The sequence below is a fragment of the Centruroides sculpturatus genome, unplaced genomic scaffold, assembly GCF_000671375.1.
Source record: "Centruroides sculpturatus isolate CEXI.00-Female unplaced genomic scaffold, Cexi_2.0 scaffold285, whole genome shotgun sequence".
NCBI classification, from domain to species: Eukaryota; Metazoa; Arthropoda; class Arachnida; order Scorpiones; family Buthidae; genus Centruroides; species Centruroides sculpturatus.
In genome coordinates, this window is record NW_019384647.1 from 284,870 (window position 1) to 303,753 (window position 18,884).

Here is an 18,884-nt window from a genome sequence, read left to right on the forward strand (position 1 = left end):
GGCATTGAAAATTTTGTTTATAAACAGGGACATTTGTAACCCAAGGTTTGATTGTATTTACAATTCAAGGAGATAATGGAACTCATGGAAATTTTACATAATTATGAATTTATGTAAATCAGAAAATAATACATTCACAGAACAGCTATATATTTTCCAATATAGTAATCTACATTTTGAACAACTAATTATCGAATATAAATAATCATGCCAAAAATCTCCATTTTAGCATAACTGGCAATACACTTTATGCAAAAATTATTAATTTAAATCCCACTTCACACACTTTTTCAGATATATCAAAGTTTAATTTAAATTTTCTAATTAATTAATTAATTAGTCTTTTTAACAGATAACATATCTAGTTCTAGTCTAGATTTCTAGATCATTAATTAGTTCTAATCTGGGATATTTGTGGCATGCTTATTAATATTTAATATAGAATTTTCATGTATAGTTACTTATAATTAATATTATTCCTTAAATCTTGTTCTTACAATAATCATCTACTATTTCTGGAGCATCTAATATTCTTTCTGGAATATGTGGTATAAAACGGGTTCCTTTCTTTACAGTTGACACTTTACTGGCACTATAAATTACTTTCATATCACTGTTATAACCTTTAAAAAAGTTTTGAAAAGCATTTTAAATTACTTTAAATTATATGTAATTAATAAAGAAATTCTAATATACAAACCTTCTGGAATCTGTGCTTTCTTTTGATAAGAGAGTATTTTAAAATTTGACATATCTCCATTTAAATTTTCATTCATAATACGTTTATATTCTTGACTATTTGGGCTCAAATTCTCATGGTCATTTTTATTCTCCTGCATGAGCTAAATAACAGATATTTTAATTATATTTAATTATTATTATTCAATACAAGAAACTTTATATTAATAGTACAAAATAACATATTACATAGATTTTCACATTGATTTATACTGCAATAATTAATTTATAGTAAAAACAAAATATATCTAAAGATTTAATAGGTTTACGTTCTTCAAAACCTATTAAATCTATAGATATATTTAGTTTTTACTATAAATTAATTATTGCAATAAAAATCAACAAGTGATATAAACCTAGTACTAAAATTTAAAATACTAATAATTAAATAATTTTGGTTTAATTATTTGCTATATTTGTAATAGGAAAGTAAAACAATTTTTTCTTGTGCTTTTAATGTCATGTAATATTTACATTGATGATATATACGTACTGTACATATATATCATTTTCTGTCAAAACAAATTTGTAGTTTTCATAGTGTCATTTAATTTAGATTTTTTTAAAATTGTACAGCAATGAAATGTAATATTTTAATTCTGAAAGTAAGACTGATAGCATGCTAATCAAGATACTTTTATATAAAAAAAAAACCTCCTCCAGNCATTGGAATACTTTTTCAAACAATCAAAGAAGCTACACTTCAAACCAACTTAGATAACTCAGCTAGATTCAATGCAGTAAAACAACAGATTAAAAATCTAGATTTAGAAGAATATTCTGAAATTGATCTTAAAATTCTAATTTATATAAATATGTATGAAATAATTTCAGTACAGAGTAATTGCTTATATTTTTGTAAATAGTACTAGTTATCAAATTATCCCAAATATTAAGATCTAGCACTGAAAGTAAATCCAAAAAATAAGATAATTTAAGACCGAAATATAAATATAAAACAGAGAAGTATTTTCTTGTTTGGACATTTGTTAAATATTAAAATTTAAAAATTACCATTATGTTATTAAATATTAATAATATAATGCAAATAGAATAAAGTATAAATTAAACATTACTTTATAATGACTAATTTCAAACTGCATTCCACTACGATTAGGAATAAAACGATCACCTTGATTGGGAGTTTTATTTCTAGAAGGAGATTTAGATCTTGCTGAAAGTAGTAAATATTTTTTAATTTTATGAAAATGGGATTTGAAAATTAAATTATTTTCAATATAAGTCTAACATTACCTGGAGAATTTGATGGAGTTTTGTTACTTCCTGCAGCAACAGAATTACTTGATAGGTTAAGTGAATTATTAACACTTGAAGTTGAATTTTCTAATTTTTTTCTTTGCCATTTAGGCAGGGGTCCTTTAGTATCCATTTTTAAAGATGACATTAATTCTTTTTCCAAGTTAAGATGAGACATTTCTAAATTAAACATTTCAAGTTATTTAACTTAAAAATTTCAATTTAGTGTTCAGTTATAAATTTTGCAATTAAAAGAATTAAAGAAATTAAGTACTATAGAATAGAGATAAATGAAACATCTTTCAACATTTTTTAGTTTTATAATTTTCATGCCACAATAGTGACATGAAAGCTAATGATAGAAATGGCAAGCTTATACTAAAGAGAAGAGTTTTTGCTAGAAAATAAATAAATAATTCTTACAAATATTTTTTTAATAAACATTACACTTTCATATACAGTGGGTGATCGGTTAACGAACAAAATATAGAATTTTCATGTATAGTTACTTATAATTAATATTATTCCTTAAATCTTGTTCTTACAATAATCATCTACTATTTCTGGAGCATCTAATATTCTTTCTGGAATATGTGGTATAAAACGGGTTCCTTTCTTTACAGTTGACACTTTACTGGCACTATAAATTACTTTCATATCACTGTTATAACCTTTAAAAAAGTTTTGAAAAGCATTTTAAATTACTTTAAATTATATGTAATTAATAAAGAAATTCTAATATACAAACCTTCTGGAATCTGTGCTTTCTTTTGATAAGAGAGTATTTTAAAATTTGACATATCTCCATTTAAATTTTCATTCATAATACGTTTATATTCTTGACTATTTGGGCTCAAATTCTCATGGTCATTTTTATTCTCCTGCATGAGCTAAATAACAGATATTTTAATTATATTTAATTATTATTATTCAATACAAGAAACTTTATATTAATAGTACAAAATAACATATTACATAGATTTTCACATTGATTTATACTGCAATAATTAATTTATAGTAAAAACAAAATATATCTAAAGATTTAATAGGTTTACGTTCTTCAAAACCTATTAAATCTATAGATATATTTAGTTTTTACTATAAATTAATTATTGCAATAAAAATCAACAAGTGATATAAACCTAGTACTAAAATTTAAAATACTAATAATTAAATAATTTTGGTTTAATTATTTGCTATATTTGTAATAGGAAAGTAAAACAATTTTTTCTTGTGCTTTTAATGTCATGTAATATTTACATTGATGATATATACGTACTGTACATATATATCATTTTCTGTCAAAACAAATTTGTAGTTTTCATAGTGTCATTTAATTTAGATTTTTTTAAAATTGTACAGCAATGAAATGTAATATTTTAATTCTGAAAGTAAGACTGATAGCATGCTAATCAAGATACTTTTATATAAAAAAAAAACCTCCTCCAGTTTTCAAGGTAGATCATAGATTAGTTGCTTTTTAAATATTGAAAATTTATCTTACTCATCTGTTTGAGTAAATAACTTGCTATTTAAATATATAAAATTATATAATCATTAAGCATGTCTTAATAAAAAGTGACTATATTTTCNGGGATGTCTCCAGAACGAATTAATCAAATTCCCATACAAACCTATGGTAAATTCATAATCGGTTAACGAACAAAGTCTAGGAACGGATTATGTTCGTTAACCGATAACTAATAAAAATGCACATCTGTGTATACATATAAATAAACGTAGTAAGAAAGTATATATTTTTTATTTTGGGATGTCTCCAGAACGAATTAATCAAATTCCCATACAAACCTATGGTAAATTCATAATCGGTTAACGAACAAAGTCTTGGAACGGATTATGTTCGTTAACCGATCACCCACTGTATACTGACATGGAAATATATTAAACCATCATGATTTTGAAAGATAATTGGATAATTTTTGGTATTTGTTCCATATAGGTTTGTATTATATTCTTTATTAAACAATAAAAAACGCCCCCATTCTACAAAATGAAAATGAAGATAATAAAATAAAAACAAATATGAATTTATAGAATTACAAGTATACAATTAAAGTGAGATAAATATTTAAATTTAGTATAAATTATTCAAATACCAAGTTTAAAAAATGTGTAATAAAAAGTTATTAATTCAAAATATAGTTATTTAAATATAATTATATGTAGTGATAAAAAAACTAAAGATTTTTGAAGACCTTTTTGAATAAAAAGAATTTAGTATAATTATTAATTCAGATTATTAAAATGTATCTATTTTGAAAATACATAAGTCTAAAGAGACTTATGATTACCCACCCCTTATTATTTATCCAGGTAAAAATCTATATTTAAATATTACTAAAAAATACTAAATACAATTAAAAAAGGTATGTAAAAATTATACACAATAAAGTAGCATTTTTATTATTTTTTAACCACTAAAATTCCACATCCTTTTTTTTATATTATTACACCCAACTGAAGAAGGATGAATGAATATGTCCAAAATGCATTTTGGAGTCAATAATATTGAAATGATAAAACAATCACCTTAAAGTCATTTGTGGTCATTATGATAAGTTTGGTTTTGAGGCATATTAATAACCAATAGAAAATTTAACATAGTTATCCAAACAAGAAGCATTTTACACTAAATGTTTTCACACACACACAGCACAAATAGATCTAAAATAAAAAGTGTCTTGAAGTGTTTAACCAAATTTGAAATTTTGTGCATGAACTATTGCATGTAATATAAAGTAAAGTAAATAATAGATAGTAAACCATTAAAAAAATGTAAAAAATAAAATATACACTAATTAAAACCTGGAAATCCCAGTCTTGTTTTGACAATTATAAAGTAGCTGGAAAACAGTAAATGACAATTTGTAAAAAAGAAAAAAATAATAAAATAAATCCTATTGAGCTCAGGAGTCATTTCTAATAAAATTAGAACTGCACTACACTATAGGTAAACAATATTAAAGGAAAAGTATGATGTATAGGGACATGCCACTATTAATTTGAGATGAAGCATATATTTTAAATTAAATAAATTAAAAATTGCAGCCAGCATTGTGACGATGTCACAATAAATAATTGCTTGACTTTTATATATATTAATATATATTTAATCTTTATAAGTGTAATATTTTACTTTTTTTTAAATTTTATTATTTTTGATTGTTTAATGTCTTCACTTACTTTTATTGTAATTTTAAATTGCACTACTTTTATGCATTAACATATAATTTATATTATGTATAGAATTTATTGTTATTTTTAGGTTTTAATTGCACTATGTTGGGGTTTTTGTTAAATGGGGGTGGATATCATTTGCTGTCTGGAGATTTCTAATCATATATTAAATAAAATAAATAAATATTTATAAATTATTTCTGTTTAATAAAACTCACTATCATCATCAAGCACAAACCCGACAAGATGTAACATGTACTGTACAATATGTTTGACCTCACCTAGCACCTATTAGCAAAAATTTCAAATCCACATTACTCAAGACTCTAATAATCCAATTTTGACCAAAAATTTTTTTATTTGAATTGCCTTCCCAAGACTGAAAACATTAACTAAATGTGTTTCGTGAATTTGCTTTTTGTCCTTATGTTACAATATGATACTATGAGAACTAATTTTTAGCTATGTGGAGGACTTATCAAACACCATTGACATAATTGGAGTAATCACACAGAAGTCAGTCAACACAGGCTTATTATGACAACAGTATGCATTTTGGACAGGTTTGCCTGTTGCTCTTCAACGGTATTTGTTACAATGCATATTAAGACTAGTGTAATCTAAAATTAAAAAAAATAATAATAAAATCCATTCTTTGTTTGTTGAAAATAGATTAACTTTTTCATTGAATTTAAATGTGCTGCTTCTCTAAGCTTTTCTTTATTGAAAGTATTGTTAGAAGTTTTTCATGTTCACAGTGCTCCTTAAAAATGTTAATTATTAGTTTAATATTACTGGAAATTATTATTTCAATTATACACTAGACATAGTGTTGATTTCATATAGAGCTAGATAAACCCAAAATAATTTTTGGTTGATAGGTTAAATGCACTGGCTGGGGCAGTTGACTACAAGGAAATGTTTGTTGTGGGCATGTATATTTTTCTAGTCATAAAATTAAAACAAGTTAAAACATTTGTTTAAAATCTTTTGTTTATTTAAACATTTTTGGTGATATGATTTTGAATTTTTAAAAATCATATCACCAAAAAGATATATTATTTATAAGATATATAAAATAAGATATATTTTTTCTCACATATTGGAATTCACAAATAACAATTAGTTAAATATATTGGAAAGATTTATCAGTTAATTAAATAAATTGGTTCCATTTTATTTAAATAAATTTTTTCTTCTTTTCACAAATAAACATATGTCAGCACAAAATTTAGGAAATATAATGTTCCTAAAAAACAAAGACGAAAAAGTTAACAATGCATTTTTATTTCTATATACTCTCTAGATATTATTTGCTTTTTTTCCATTAACCTCAAATATATCTCTGATTGAAGAATATAAAATTACTTATATTTCCCATATGTTTACTTTATTTCAATGAGAAGAGTAAACAAGCTGAATAAATTTTAATAAACTTCAATAATTAATGATTTATTCATTAAACAAAAAATAGACTTTGTGAATCTTAAGTTTTTAAACAATAGAGCAATTAACAGAGGAAAAGTACTGCAAATTGCAAATATTCTATAATATATCAACTCAAAAACTGGGTAATACAGAAACACCAATAAAACCAAAATTCTAGCAAAAATTTTGAGAAATTTAATGGGGGGGAAAAAACACAAACATTTTCAATAGCTTTAAGCTATTGTCATCAGGTTAACAGCAGTGTTCAAAAGTAGAACAAAAATTAAATAATGTGAAATTGGAATAGTGATGTGAACCAATGGAAAAAAATTATAAAAAGACCTTTCATTTCTTCATTAAATTTCTCACAAATTTTTACTGGAGTTTTGGTTCCTATCGATATGCTCTACAGCTGTCTTCCAATCTCAATTGCATACATTTGTCCTTGTTTTGAACCATTATAACTCTGTATATTTGGAGATCTTATATCCTCTCCCTCATATATTCAATTTCATATTTTCTCAATAATCTTATTTCAGCAGAACACCATTACTTTTAGATAACTTCTGCATATATATTTAAATTTACAAAGAACTGAAAATTAACTTCTACCCTCATTTTCAATATTCTATCTGATCATTACTGTCAAATAGTTTGTTTAATTTTCATGTTATAATGTTTGCCTAAGTTGAAATTGAGTTAACAGTGTATTTAATACGTGAAAGTATGGCACAGTCTCTAAATACAACGAAAAATTCTTCAGTCTTTCAGTTTAACACTTGGGTTTATCATCAAGTGTGACGTAAAGATTTTCAAATTTAAAAAGATAACACTTAAAATCCTCTCAATCTATCTCTTTATACAATTCATGAAGATTCTGATTTTCTTCCTAATCATTTTATTTACGATCAAAAAATGATATATAAACTAATAATTCTTATTAAACTTACCATTAATAAAACACAATATTTAAAATTCGATTAGATATGTAAAACGAACAAATATGTTTGAAAAGCGATTTCAAATTGCCGCTAACCGATTGGTTGACGAATAAACAAAGAGAACCAGAAAATTTCTTATTGGAAAATAATTATTATTACTTAAACTAAATAGCAAATAATTAATTCAATAACATTTAAATTCGTATGATATTAAATAACATTCACAGTACCTTTAAAAATATATTAAATAATGAATTTTTTTAATAATTAATTTTCCATTGGTTAAATATTTTTTTTATTAAAATTAAAACATTACACGCCTTTTTTTCGAAAAAATTAAGTTTGTAAAGAGAAAATATATTTAAAATAATTATAAAATATTTAAATAATTAAATAAAAATAGTAAAGTTAATTATATACTTATCCCGCACTGATTTCTTGTTGACAAGAAGCAAAGATGGCGGCGACTTTCGAAGGTTTGAACGTTTCTTTACTAAACGAAAGCAATGAACTAATAAAAAAATTTCCGTTCACGCTCACGCTTTTTATTGCCGACGAATCCGAAAATCTGGTGTTGAAATTTAAACATGGTGAGTCTAATACATGTGTTTATATAAGTAAGAAGTGGATCGTTCTCATGTCTTTGTTCCTTTTATATATTAATTCGATTGGCATCAAAATTTAATTAATTTAATTGTATATAAACGATCGAGTCAATCGGATTTATTAATATGTGTGTGTATTTAACTGCCAATGTTGATACTTATAGATTTTTAATGAATTTGGTTATGAAATTTTATTGATCAATTTAAAATGATTGAAGTGTTAAATCTTTAGGAAAACTTAAGTGACATTTACATCTTAATGTTATTTAACTGCGTATTTTTTTAATGGGAAAAATATGTTAAATGTATTTTTATTCTTAAAATAATTAAAAAGTTAAATATAAATTTCAATTTTAATTCATATAAAATTATTATTATTAAAAGTTATAATGTAATGAAAATATTAAAATGAATTTTCTTATTATTCATTATAACATTAAGGTTTAATTTCAATCAAGTTATATATTTTAATAATTTTATTTAATGAATATAATTTTTTTCGGTAAACTTAAAATGTTTATTTTAAGATCTTTTAAGATATCGAGAAACCAAAATAGCATATGCTGTAGTTGGTTTATTACGATTAATATTTTAAAAATCAAATGTATAAATAATAAATTTTTGAATTATAAGAATAATATTGATAATAGGTTATGATATGTCTTCAATGATTTGTACAAAATTCAATATAATTTTTATACTGTAATCAACAAGTATTGTTTGTGAAAATGTACTTGATAAATTTTTCAACTAACCATATATAAATTGTTGAACTATAATCAAAACCAAAACTTTGGCCAAAATGAAAAAAATTAAATATTTATCTTGTGAAAATATCTAATATCATGCACGTGGGCAGGGCCATCGAGAGCTTGTTCGAAACAAAAAATGATGAAAGAGACCTGCTCTATTCCCCATGCCCATCTACCCTTTTTTTTTCTGATTTTATTTTTACTAACAAAAGTTTTGAATGTATTTCAATGAAATATATAGAATGTGTCTTTGTTAGATTTTAAAGATTTTATTTTTTGTCAAAAAAAAAAAAATTACATTATACAGCTAAGAACCATTATAGATCCTTTAAGTTTCCTCTGAGCCTAGAGAAAAATTCCTAGTTTTCCATTTCAACATCCTGCACATGGATTGAATTACCTCTATAGATTAATACTGTACAGCATTTTAAACGGTATTTTTAAAAATAAGTTAATAAGTTTGAGCTTAATCCGTAATGAAATACAACGAATTACAAATATTCCAGCCGCTGAAATTAATGGCTACAATACTAATAGTTTGAATATATTATCATAGTTTTAGAAATAATTTTTATTTTTGAGAATGTTTTGATGAATGTCACAAGTTGTAATAATTATAGTAATTGATTATCTAGTTTGAGTATTAGGTTAGAGCAAGGTTTTATACTATGTAAGCATGGTAACTAATACCATATTTACTATATTTACTTGAATAATCTGCAAAAATTTTGATAAAAAGTTGGAGTGTGCAATTTATTCAAAACAAATTTGGTGACATACTCCACAAAGTCCAGAATGCTTCTAGTTACTAAGCATTTTGCTTGTGTTGCTAGTGAATTGAATGACTTTGCTTAATATAATGATCATTTATAATCAGTAGTTACAAGTAATATTATTAAAATAGTTTTTTTGCAACTAATTTTGTGAAAATGAAGATAAATAAAGTAAGTTAAATATGCAACTGACACTGACAGTATATAATTTATACATATATTACCAATTAGTTTAAGCCAGTCACCAGCAACTTGTGGCCCTTTGAGGTCCTAATAACATGACTTTGACAAAGTTGTTTTATTTTCCTATTTTCTGTTTCTTGTCATTATGTTTCCTAATAAAGCTGATATTTGTGACAAAGAACATTTAAACTAAACTAGACCAATAAAAAGATGAGAATAAACTATATATTACTATTCATTTTTTTCACAAATGTTTATATGTAATAAAAACACACTCACATTCAAAACCAACAAAAGAAATAAGTATATTTAGTAATTGAATATTTTCATCTATTTGTGACAAACATCAACAAGTACAGCATTTCTTTTCTGGCCCCATCTATTGTAAACTTTGCATTTTTCAACATTTAGTTAATATTTGGATGTTTCCAGGAATTTGTAGAGTTCAATGATGCACTTGTTATGTCTAGGATGTGTACAATTGAAGAATTGTAATGAAGAGTCAGTAGGCTGATATGATTGAGGAAAAGCCACCTAGTGAAAATTTTGATGTTGGTCCAAGTGTAGTGCCAAAATTTAGCGAGGCCATCAAGTCTTTCTAAGTTGTAAAGTCCTTCCTGACAAGTTTCAGCATAAACAAACAGGCTGTGCATGACATTGTTAATATCAAGCAGTTGTGGTATTCATTGTGCAGAAAAGTGGCATCAAAACAAACCAAGATAGATGAATTTTTTAACAAATTATGAAGTCAGTTGAAGTACTAATGAGCATATGTAATTTGCCTTTTTTTGTGATTATAGTAGTCTATATACAGTTTCTGTCAGCTGTGTTGTATATACATAGTGAATAAAAACAAAATTGTAATATGTGTTTCTATAGAATAAAGAATAGAGATCTCAAGTCGAATAATTTCAAGTACATGCATTTGTTACATGTAGGGGGTTAAATAAAAGATATGGGTGTGCAAGAAATTCATTGATATAACAAATTCCTGTTTTGGGAATCTGTTATATCACAATGGATAATTTTTGGCAACCCAAGCAATCCATTAAACTGAGATTATACTGCATTTAAATATTTGAACACAATTAAAATTCAAAAACTTCCAGTAGGAGGAAGCCTGGAGTTGTTTAATTGTGCAATGTTACAAAGAAAGATATAACTTAAAAATTAACCATAAGAATAAAAATAGAAATAAAAACAAAAATGGTTATTTTGTGGGTAGGGCATAAATATTATAAGCCCATTACAAATATAAATATAGCAATGTTCTAGGCAAGTTTAATGTATGTCTATGATTCTGCAGAACATGGAAGGGCAACCTTTTTCTGTGTAAAGCCACATTTAAAATTTTTGAACTGACATGAGTTGCTGATGAGAGGAAAAAATGCAGGTAAATCACAATTATTTGTTCATATATGATTATAAATTAATCTAAGTATACTTAATTTGATTTCTGTCACTGATGTGAACATATACAAAATATTTGGTTGAATATTAGTCACTGCTAGTTTTAAATTAGTTTTGATGTGAGGATGTTAACTGATCTTGTTTTAATATAGAAATGTACCCATTATCTCCCATAGGCTTCAGCCAGGACCAGTGAAAATGTCTCATAATTAAGAATGTCTCTTAAATGAGAGGGGTATAAGTGAGAGGTCACTGTTCAGGGTCTGGGAATGGATTAATTTGCTTTCCATTATTCTTAATGTGAAAAATTCATTCAGAATTTGAACAGTCTCTGAAATGAATTAAATTCAAAGGAAGAGGCACCACTATTACTAGTTTGCCTCTCATTAGCATTAGGTTTCTCATTTCCCAGTCTTTTGCTTGTCCCGGGATTCTGGGATAAAAGTGAACTGTTTCTCAAGATCCCGGGACAAAATTAATTATTTTTAAGATATACAAAATATCACGAAATCAAATGATATAATTATTTTTCATTTTTTAAAGTAATTTAATATGTTCTGCAACTTCCTAAATCATATTAATAATGCTGTATAAGATATATATTAAAAATTACCTTTGAATTACGTAGAAATTTTCACAAATAGAAAAAATTTATTAAAGTTTGCTGGAAACTGCATACAACAACAACAAAATGCTTTGAATGAGTTGAAAATTTAAAAAAAATAAACTTAGATCAAACTTCTAACTTAAAAGGTAATTTTTGTTTTTTAAATAAAACATAATACAAAATATTATTGTAAATTTTTATAATAAGATTTTAAAAAGCAAAGATGGTCAATACTCCGATCAGTCAATCTGATTCTTATTTTTAGTAATGAAAAGTCCCACTACCGAGAATGCCTTTTCTGATTTACTTGTAGCCTGGAAGATTTCGAGTTCATTTTTAAGATTGTAGTACTTCTTTTGCTGTCTAGTATTCTTGATTTGTCTACTTTGGCTGCTTTAATAGCGTCATCAAGCTTATAGCCTGATAATTCAGCAATTCGTTTGGCTTTAATAATCAGGTTTATGAAGAAAAACTTCATACTTGCAGACTCCATATTCATTTGTATCCTTGCCCAATTTGCACAACCTGGCGTTATGCAATTATCGAATCTACCAGGCATGGTTAAAAATTAAGACAGCATAAGCACAATTGTTCCAGATATTACAGGTTCCGACAAGTAAAGAATTTTCAGAGTCCTGCCACAAATAAGCTACATACTGATTATTGACCATATGTGACATGCCATAATGAACAAAAATTAAAAAAACTAATAAGTAGTTTTAAAATTAATAAATACAAATGTATTCTGACAGTTTGTGAGTTAATTATACTTTCTATTTGCAAAATTTCTTCAACCTTAATACAAAATAAGAAAAAAGTGAATTTTTAAGAAATTTGCGGATTTCCCGGAATGAGAAGAATTTCCCAGGTTAAAAACAACCGGGATCTCGTTTGAGAAACCCTAATTAGCATATACTAGGGATGGCAAACCATTTTGATTCACATACCATATAGTAAGCATACTTATTAAAAATGTTTGAGTGCTGAAATTTTAGACTTCAAATGATGATATTTAAAGAAATGAAATGAATATGTCTTTCTCTACTAATGAAAACTGGATATGTATAAACCTTAAAATAACCCCTTTAATATTTTAATTCTCTAGTACCAGTATTAGACCGAAAACATTAGTCAATTTTATTATTATTTTGTACTAGAGAAATTAAGATATTAAAGATGTTATTTTACAAAATGAATATGCTTTAATTAGAGTAAATATAAGAAGCCAATTGGGGGGAAAAAACAGGTGAGAAACCAAAATCATGCAATATATTACATTCCAAGTGATTCTCTCGACATACCTCTTTGGACACACATACCATAGGTTTGCCATCCCTGACATATACTGTATTATATTAATACTCAGTGTACTGGTGGTTATGGAGTAGGTTGGTTCTCAGCAGGCTTAAAGCCTACACCTTTAATGAAAATTGTATGTGGCTTGCCAAAAGCCTATGAAGTCTCCTTGCAGCCCTTATCCAGAAAGGGTTGTTCATTATTTTAAACTGTTGATCTATTAGCAGTTTTTCACCTTTGTTTGAATTAAAGAACATAAAGAAGTCTTACTTTCATTTAATTAATAAGTTAATTTATTCTGAATATATTACTGCAAATTGCAGATCTAGTAGACCCCCCCTATAACGCGGGTTCATATAATGCCAATTTGTATATCGCGGCGAAAAAATTGCGATCGCATTTGTATAAAGATGCTAACAGAGATTCATAAAATGCAGTAAAACGTCATCGCCGACTCGTGTCGTGACAGGATTGGTCAAATCTGGACCAATAGTGGAAGAGTTTAGGCGGGTAAGTTGAGTTTACTATCATCTGTACTGTATATAAATTAGGTACTGTAAGTCTAATACAGTACTGTAATTTTATACTTTTTTGTGAAAAAAACATTTCTTATTTAACGGCCATAAAAATTATTTCTATTAATGATGTCTCCAAAGTTCAACGAATTTTTCACAGAAAAATAACTTATTAGAAAATGCGCCTGCCATTTGGTGCGCTGCTCCGCGACGAAAACAAACTTAAGCAATGGTGTCGTCGAACGGTGCACACTCGGTAAGTAATCCTACAATTTTTTGTTTATAGCATCGTTTATACGGATTATTCCCAAAAAATTATACATGTTTTGGAAATGTTGAGTCAAATTAGTCTAGAATCGATTAATTTTATGGAAGAAAACCTTTTAAACAGCTGTAGTCTGTAAACTGCACACGTGCCGGACTGTAATTGGCTCATATATTTAAGGATTCCTACAACGTGAAATTCTTATAAAGTGGAACGTATCTACTGTGTTATAAGGGGGTCGACTGTAATTTATTTTTTATCAGATATACTTAGTTGTATCTTCACAAACTGGACTACTTGTAACACATGTTTTATGATGTATTCAGTATTATTTAATATTTTTTTCCCTTAGTATTTTTATCTTTTAATACTATGTGAACTTATAAACTGAGTACTGCTATATTGAATGCTTCAAAACAATGAGAGTTAAGATTGCTATTGTGTTGCAACCATAAATTAGTATAATTTGTTACATATGTAATAAATTAAATTGGTCAAGTTTTTACCTTTTTAATATCAGAATCATAAAAAAGAAGTATGCAGATTATTCAAGTAAATATGATATACTCAGTAGTATTTATATATAATATATAAAATATTGCTATTAATATGTAGATTTAAATTATTTCAAATAAAATGAATATGATTGTCAGAAAGCAGCTTTTTAAAAACTGTTTCTTTAAAATAATGGAATAAATTTGAAATTTAACATAATAAATGTGTTCAAATTTTGTCTTTGCTTTTACTCATTACTAGCCAGAACCTGGTTATTTGGTTTGATCAGTTGAATTGCATTTGTGCTGAATAAAATTCTAAATATTTTCATAAATGAAATTCATTTTTTCTTTCTTTAAAAAATTCACTTGTGAAAGGTCTCTGAAATTATTTTCAAAATTTGAGAAAAAAATTATTTAAAATTCAGACTTTTATTTTAAATTTGTTTATAATTTTTATAAATAACAAAACAATATTAGTAATACCTGGTTATAATATACTTTACTAGTATATTTGCTGGATATAACTGATATTGTTTTATTTTCAAATATTGCTCAGTTACAATTTTTTACATATTTGAATTTATAATATAAATATATTATATATTTACTTTCTGAATATCTTGTTGAACACAATATTCTTAATAGAAAACTTATTTCCATCCATTTTTGTGAATATTCTAATTTTTAAAAGATTTCACTCTGGACAGAGTTGCTTTACAAAGTGGATTCATACATTATTACACTTGCTCACTAACAGCATGTTTGATCATTTCCTTTTTATTATATAAGTATGATTTATAAATACACATGACTCTACAATAATAATAATTCATTAGAAAATAAATTTAAAATATATATTATATTAGCTAAAATAACAATAAAAAAATTTGGTTATTACAGTGCCAAAGTTTACATATCTTCATAAAATAAAAATAAACTTGCATTTTAAACAAAGTAACCTAAGCATATTTAAATTTTTGAACACAAAATTTATTATTTTAAAGATGACTATGCATTAAGAAATATTTTTTAGAAATTTATTTCTCTGTTGCAGTTGACTTGTTTCATAAGAAAATACTTGTTGCAACCTCTTTTCTAATAATAATAAAAAACATTATTATTATTATTTTTTTAAATTTGAAATAATTACAGTATGAATTTCAAAATGAAAGTGAATTTGAAATTTTGAATTATATAGTATGCTTGTTTGTTTATTTGTGTGCATTTGTGCACATGATTGCTGTTAACTGTTAAGTAGTTTGTGTATTAATTTTAAGTTGGATAATTCAAACAATAAATAAATTGCTCTATTAATTATAATACTGTTTTTTACATAAATATGACCAAAAAAAAGGGGTTTATCTTGCTATCCACATCTTCCCTTTTTAATCCTGGAGTTTTTCTGGAATATTAATTATCATTCACATACATGATGTGGCGCAATGATAACGTGTACAGTAATGCTGTTTTGTGCCATACACTGCAACATACCATTTCACATAGAATTTGAATGAACCATTTTGTCTACCAAACATGGACTTTGCTGCAGCTGCTTAAGATGGCCCACACCAGTGTTCTGAAGCATGTTTTGTACTAGGCCATTCTTTTATGGTTTATTGAAAACAATCAATAAGCAGTGGATTAGTGGCAAACTGTTTTATGAATTTTTGGATGATGATAAATATGCTACAGATCTTTAGTCATATCCAGACTGATTTATCAAGTGGTAGCAGCATGTTGTTTGCAACATTGTTACGTAGATGAGGACATAGCTTAAGCACAGTAACGAAATTTTTAAAAATACCTGTAAGGCAAAATAATCCACTCTTTGATCTTTAGCTTTTTAAAAAAAAAGAGTTTGATTATTCTCAAACAGTTTGAAAGTTTTAAAATATTTCATTTCTTGCAGTTTACAAAAATTTTCATTATACTGTTGTATTTGTGATGTAAAATTAAATTTTATTATTATAAAACTTATTAAAACACCACTAAAAGCTAGAAAAGAATATAACAACTCACAGGCACCTTCTGTACTTATTCCAGCAGGTATATTTATTGGAAAAATGAACTTCTAATCACATTTGATTTATGGAAATGTATGATAACCAAATGAAAGTCTGTGATTTAAAACATTTGTTTTTCCAATAAAAGTACCTGCTGGAATAAGTACAGAAGATTTCTGTGTGTTATAAAATCTATTATTATTATTATTATTATTATCATCATCATCATCATCATATACAGTATTCCGAGTCAAGATTATGCTTCTTTTCCTAACCTCTTACTGTTAATAGCACCTATGTTTCAGCAATCACTACTTTTCTAACCATTCCGTTGTTTTTTTTTTAACTGTAATTTCTGTGATTGGCAAGGGTAGCAAACCATGTTCCAAAACATTCAATAATTTATAGACTGTATCTCTAAATAAAGGAAATATTTGTGTAAATCAGGGTTTCTAGCTTTTTTCTGAAGGGCTAGGGAAGCTGTATGACAGATAAAGGACCTAGCCAAAAATTAAGATCTTTTTATTTCTGAATAACAACAGACATAAATCAATGTGAAATTTACAACTTAATTTTTGAAAGAACATTATCAAAATTGGGGATAAATTTTCTGGCACCCAATATTAAAATCACTTTTTAGATGCAGTATTTTCAGGTGGTGATATTTTGATTTTATATGTTCAGGGTTCCTACTCAAGGATTTTCATTAGTGTTTGGAAATTTGGAGAAGTCATGGAATTGTCTCCTTGGCTGCCTTTTTGATTTTGTTTGCTGACAATATGGCTGACCAAGGAAATTTTCATATTATTGAAATTATTTTTCCACCATGGTCATTTTGTCTAACTTTTAAAGCATTCCTTTTCACTATTTAAGTTAAATGATTTTAAAACATTATTACATTACAATTAAATAATTTAATTAAAACATTATATTCTTTTGAAATTGCTTGGAAATTTTAAAACACAAACAGAATTTGGCCCTGGTAATTATTACTTACATGCTTAGTCCATTTATGGCTTGGTCACAAGTTTGCAACTCATTCAGGCTGGTCACATGGAGTTTTCTGGGTTTTTATTCATACATCTAACACCTATAGGATCGATTTCCTATAGAAAATCTTCCTGGAAATCATCCCTCCTTAGCATATTGTCCAAGTATTGCATTGCTTTCTTCCATCAATCTATCTATCCTGGGATGCTGCTTCCCCATCTGATACCATTGAAAGAATCATCTCAGAATACTGAAAATTTTTGCACTGTGTATAGTGTAGTGATATAGACATTTTCATATCCAAATATTTGAGATAATTTGGATAGCATATTTCTCAACAATGTATAGTACACTAATTCCTGCAAGTCTGCAAATGTGTTGACAGGGATCCTTGAGTTTATAGAAAAAAAAAGAAGCATATTTTATCATGCAAATTAAAAAAAGTTTCTCTTTATATTTACCATCAAAGTTTAAATTAAAAACATATAAAATCATTTTAAATGAAATGAAAATGTTTAAAACAAAGATATTATTTTAAGGAACACTTGATAATATTTTATATATATATATAATTTAATTAAATTCAACTCTAGTGACTCTGCCAAAAGTTTTCTTTTATTTAGGGGGTTTACCAGAAGGTGAAGTTTGAGAAACACTAAGTTAATGCATGCTGTTGTATTTGTACTTAAAGGAATGCATTTTCTCCAATTTTAAAAAAATTATATTTAAGTTTTTCTTTTACAATTTAAATAAAGATAATAAGAATATTAAAGCTATTTCAATGAAATGTTGACTTAATATGTGAGGTGTGTCTAATAGAGATGTAAAGAGTATACAAGAGCTGTTCATTAATTTTTTTTGTTTCTATATCTGAAGGAAGACCAAGTAAGTTATTAAGCATTAATTTAAACCTTGCACAACCATATTCAAATGTGCTAATTTTAATTTTTGCATTTATTTGCAATTTTAGATTTAATAAGAAAGTCTTATTGTACACTAGCTTACCTGTCGCACATTGCTGCGATCTCAGAAGAAACGAAATTCAAGCAAACTCGTTATAATAAAATTCAATTTACATTTTATCATTTTTATTGAAACTTACTATTATTATTATTCATTTTCATCAGGAAAACATTTCAAAGTGTTGTTTCAATTCTATTTATTTATTGGAGTGCTTGTGGATACACGATATTTTTTGTTTTTCCATCTGGTGCGTACACGAATAAATCAGGTTTTCCGATGCGTGAGCTGGCCACATACAGTTGTCCATGTGAGAAGCACGGATTCTCCAAATTTAGCCCACACACTTGCAGTGATTGTCAGAAATGCGATATTTCCCATTTTTATATATATATATAATATAAAATTATAAAGGATTAAAAAAAAAATATGGGGAATATCGCACTTCTGACAATCGCTGCAAGTG

The 18,884-nt window shown here is 26.2% G+C and overlaps 1 protein-coding gene across 3 annotated transcripts in view; it reads right to left on the minus strand.

Annotated features, from left to right (window-relative positions):
• LOC111626208 (cell division cycle protein 20 homolog) overlaps positions 1-8,012 on the minus strand; it is a 31,914-nt gene extending 23,902 nt beyond the window's left edge. The window contains exons 1-5 of one of the 3 annotated variants that reach the window (XM_023369517.1): positions 7,994-8,012; positions 1,993-2,175; positions 1,815-1,912; positions 701-842; positions 498-623 (exon numbers count right to left, since the gene is read on the minus strand). In XM_023369517.1, the coding sequence (XP_023225285.1) occupies positions 498-623; positions 701-842; positions 1,815-1,912; positions 1,993-2,173 (547 nt within the window). In that variant the 5' untranslated portion in view covers positions 2,174-2,175; positions 7,994-8,012. Of the gene's footprint in view, positions 1-497; positions 624-700; positions 843-1,814; positions 1,913-1,992; positions 2,176-6,963; positions 6,986-7,571; positions 7,698-7,993 lie in introns of those variants that run through there. The other 2 variants (XM_023369516.1, XM_023369515.1) reach the window with 2 other exon arrangements.
• Positions 8,013-18,884: the final 10,872 nt, after the last annotated feature.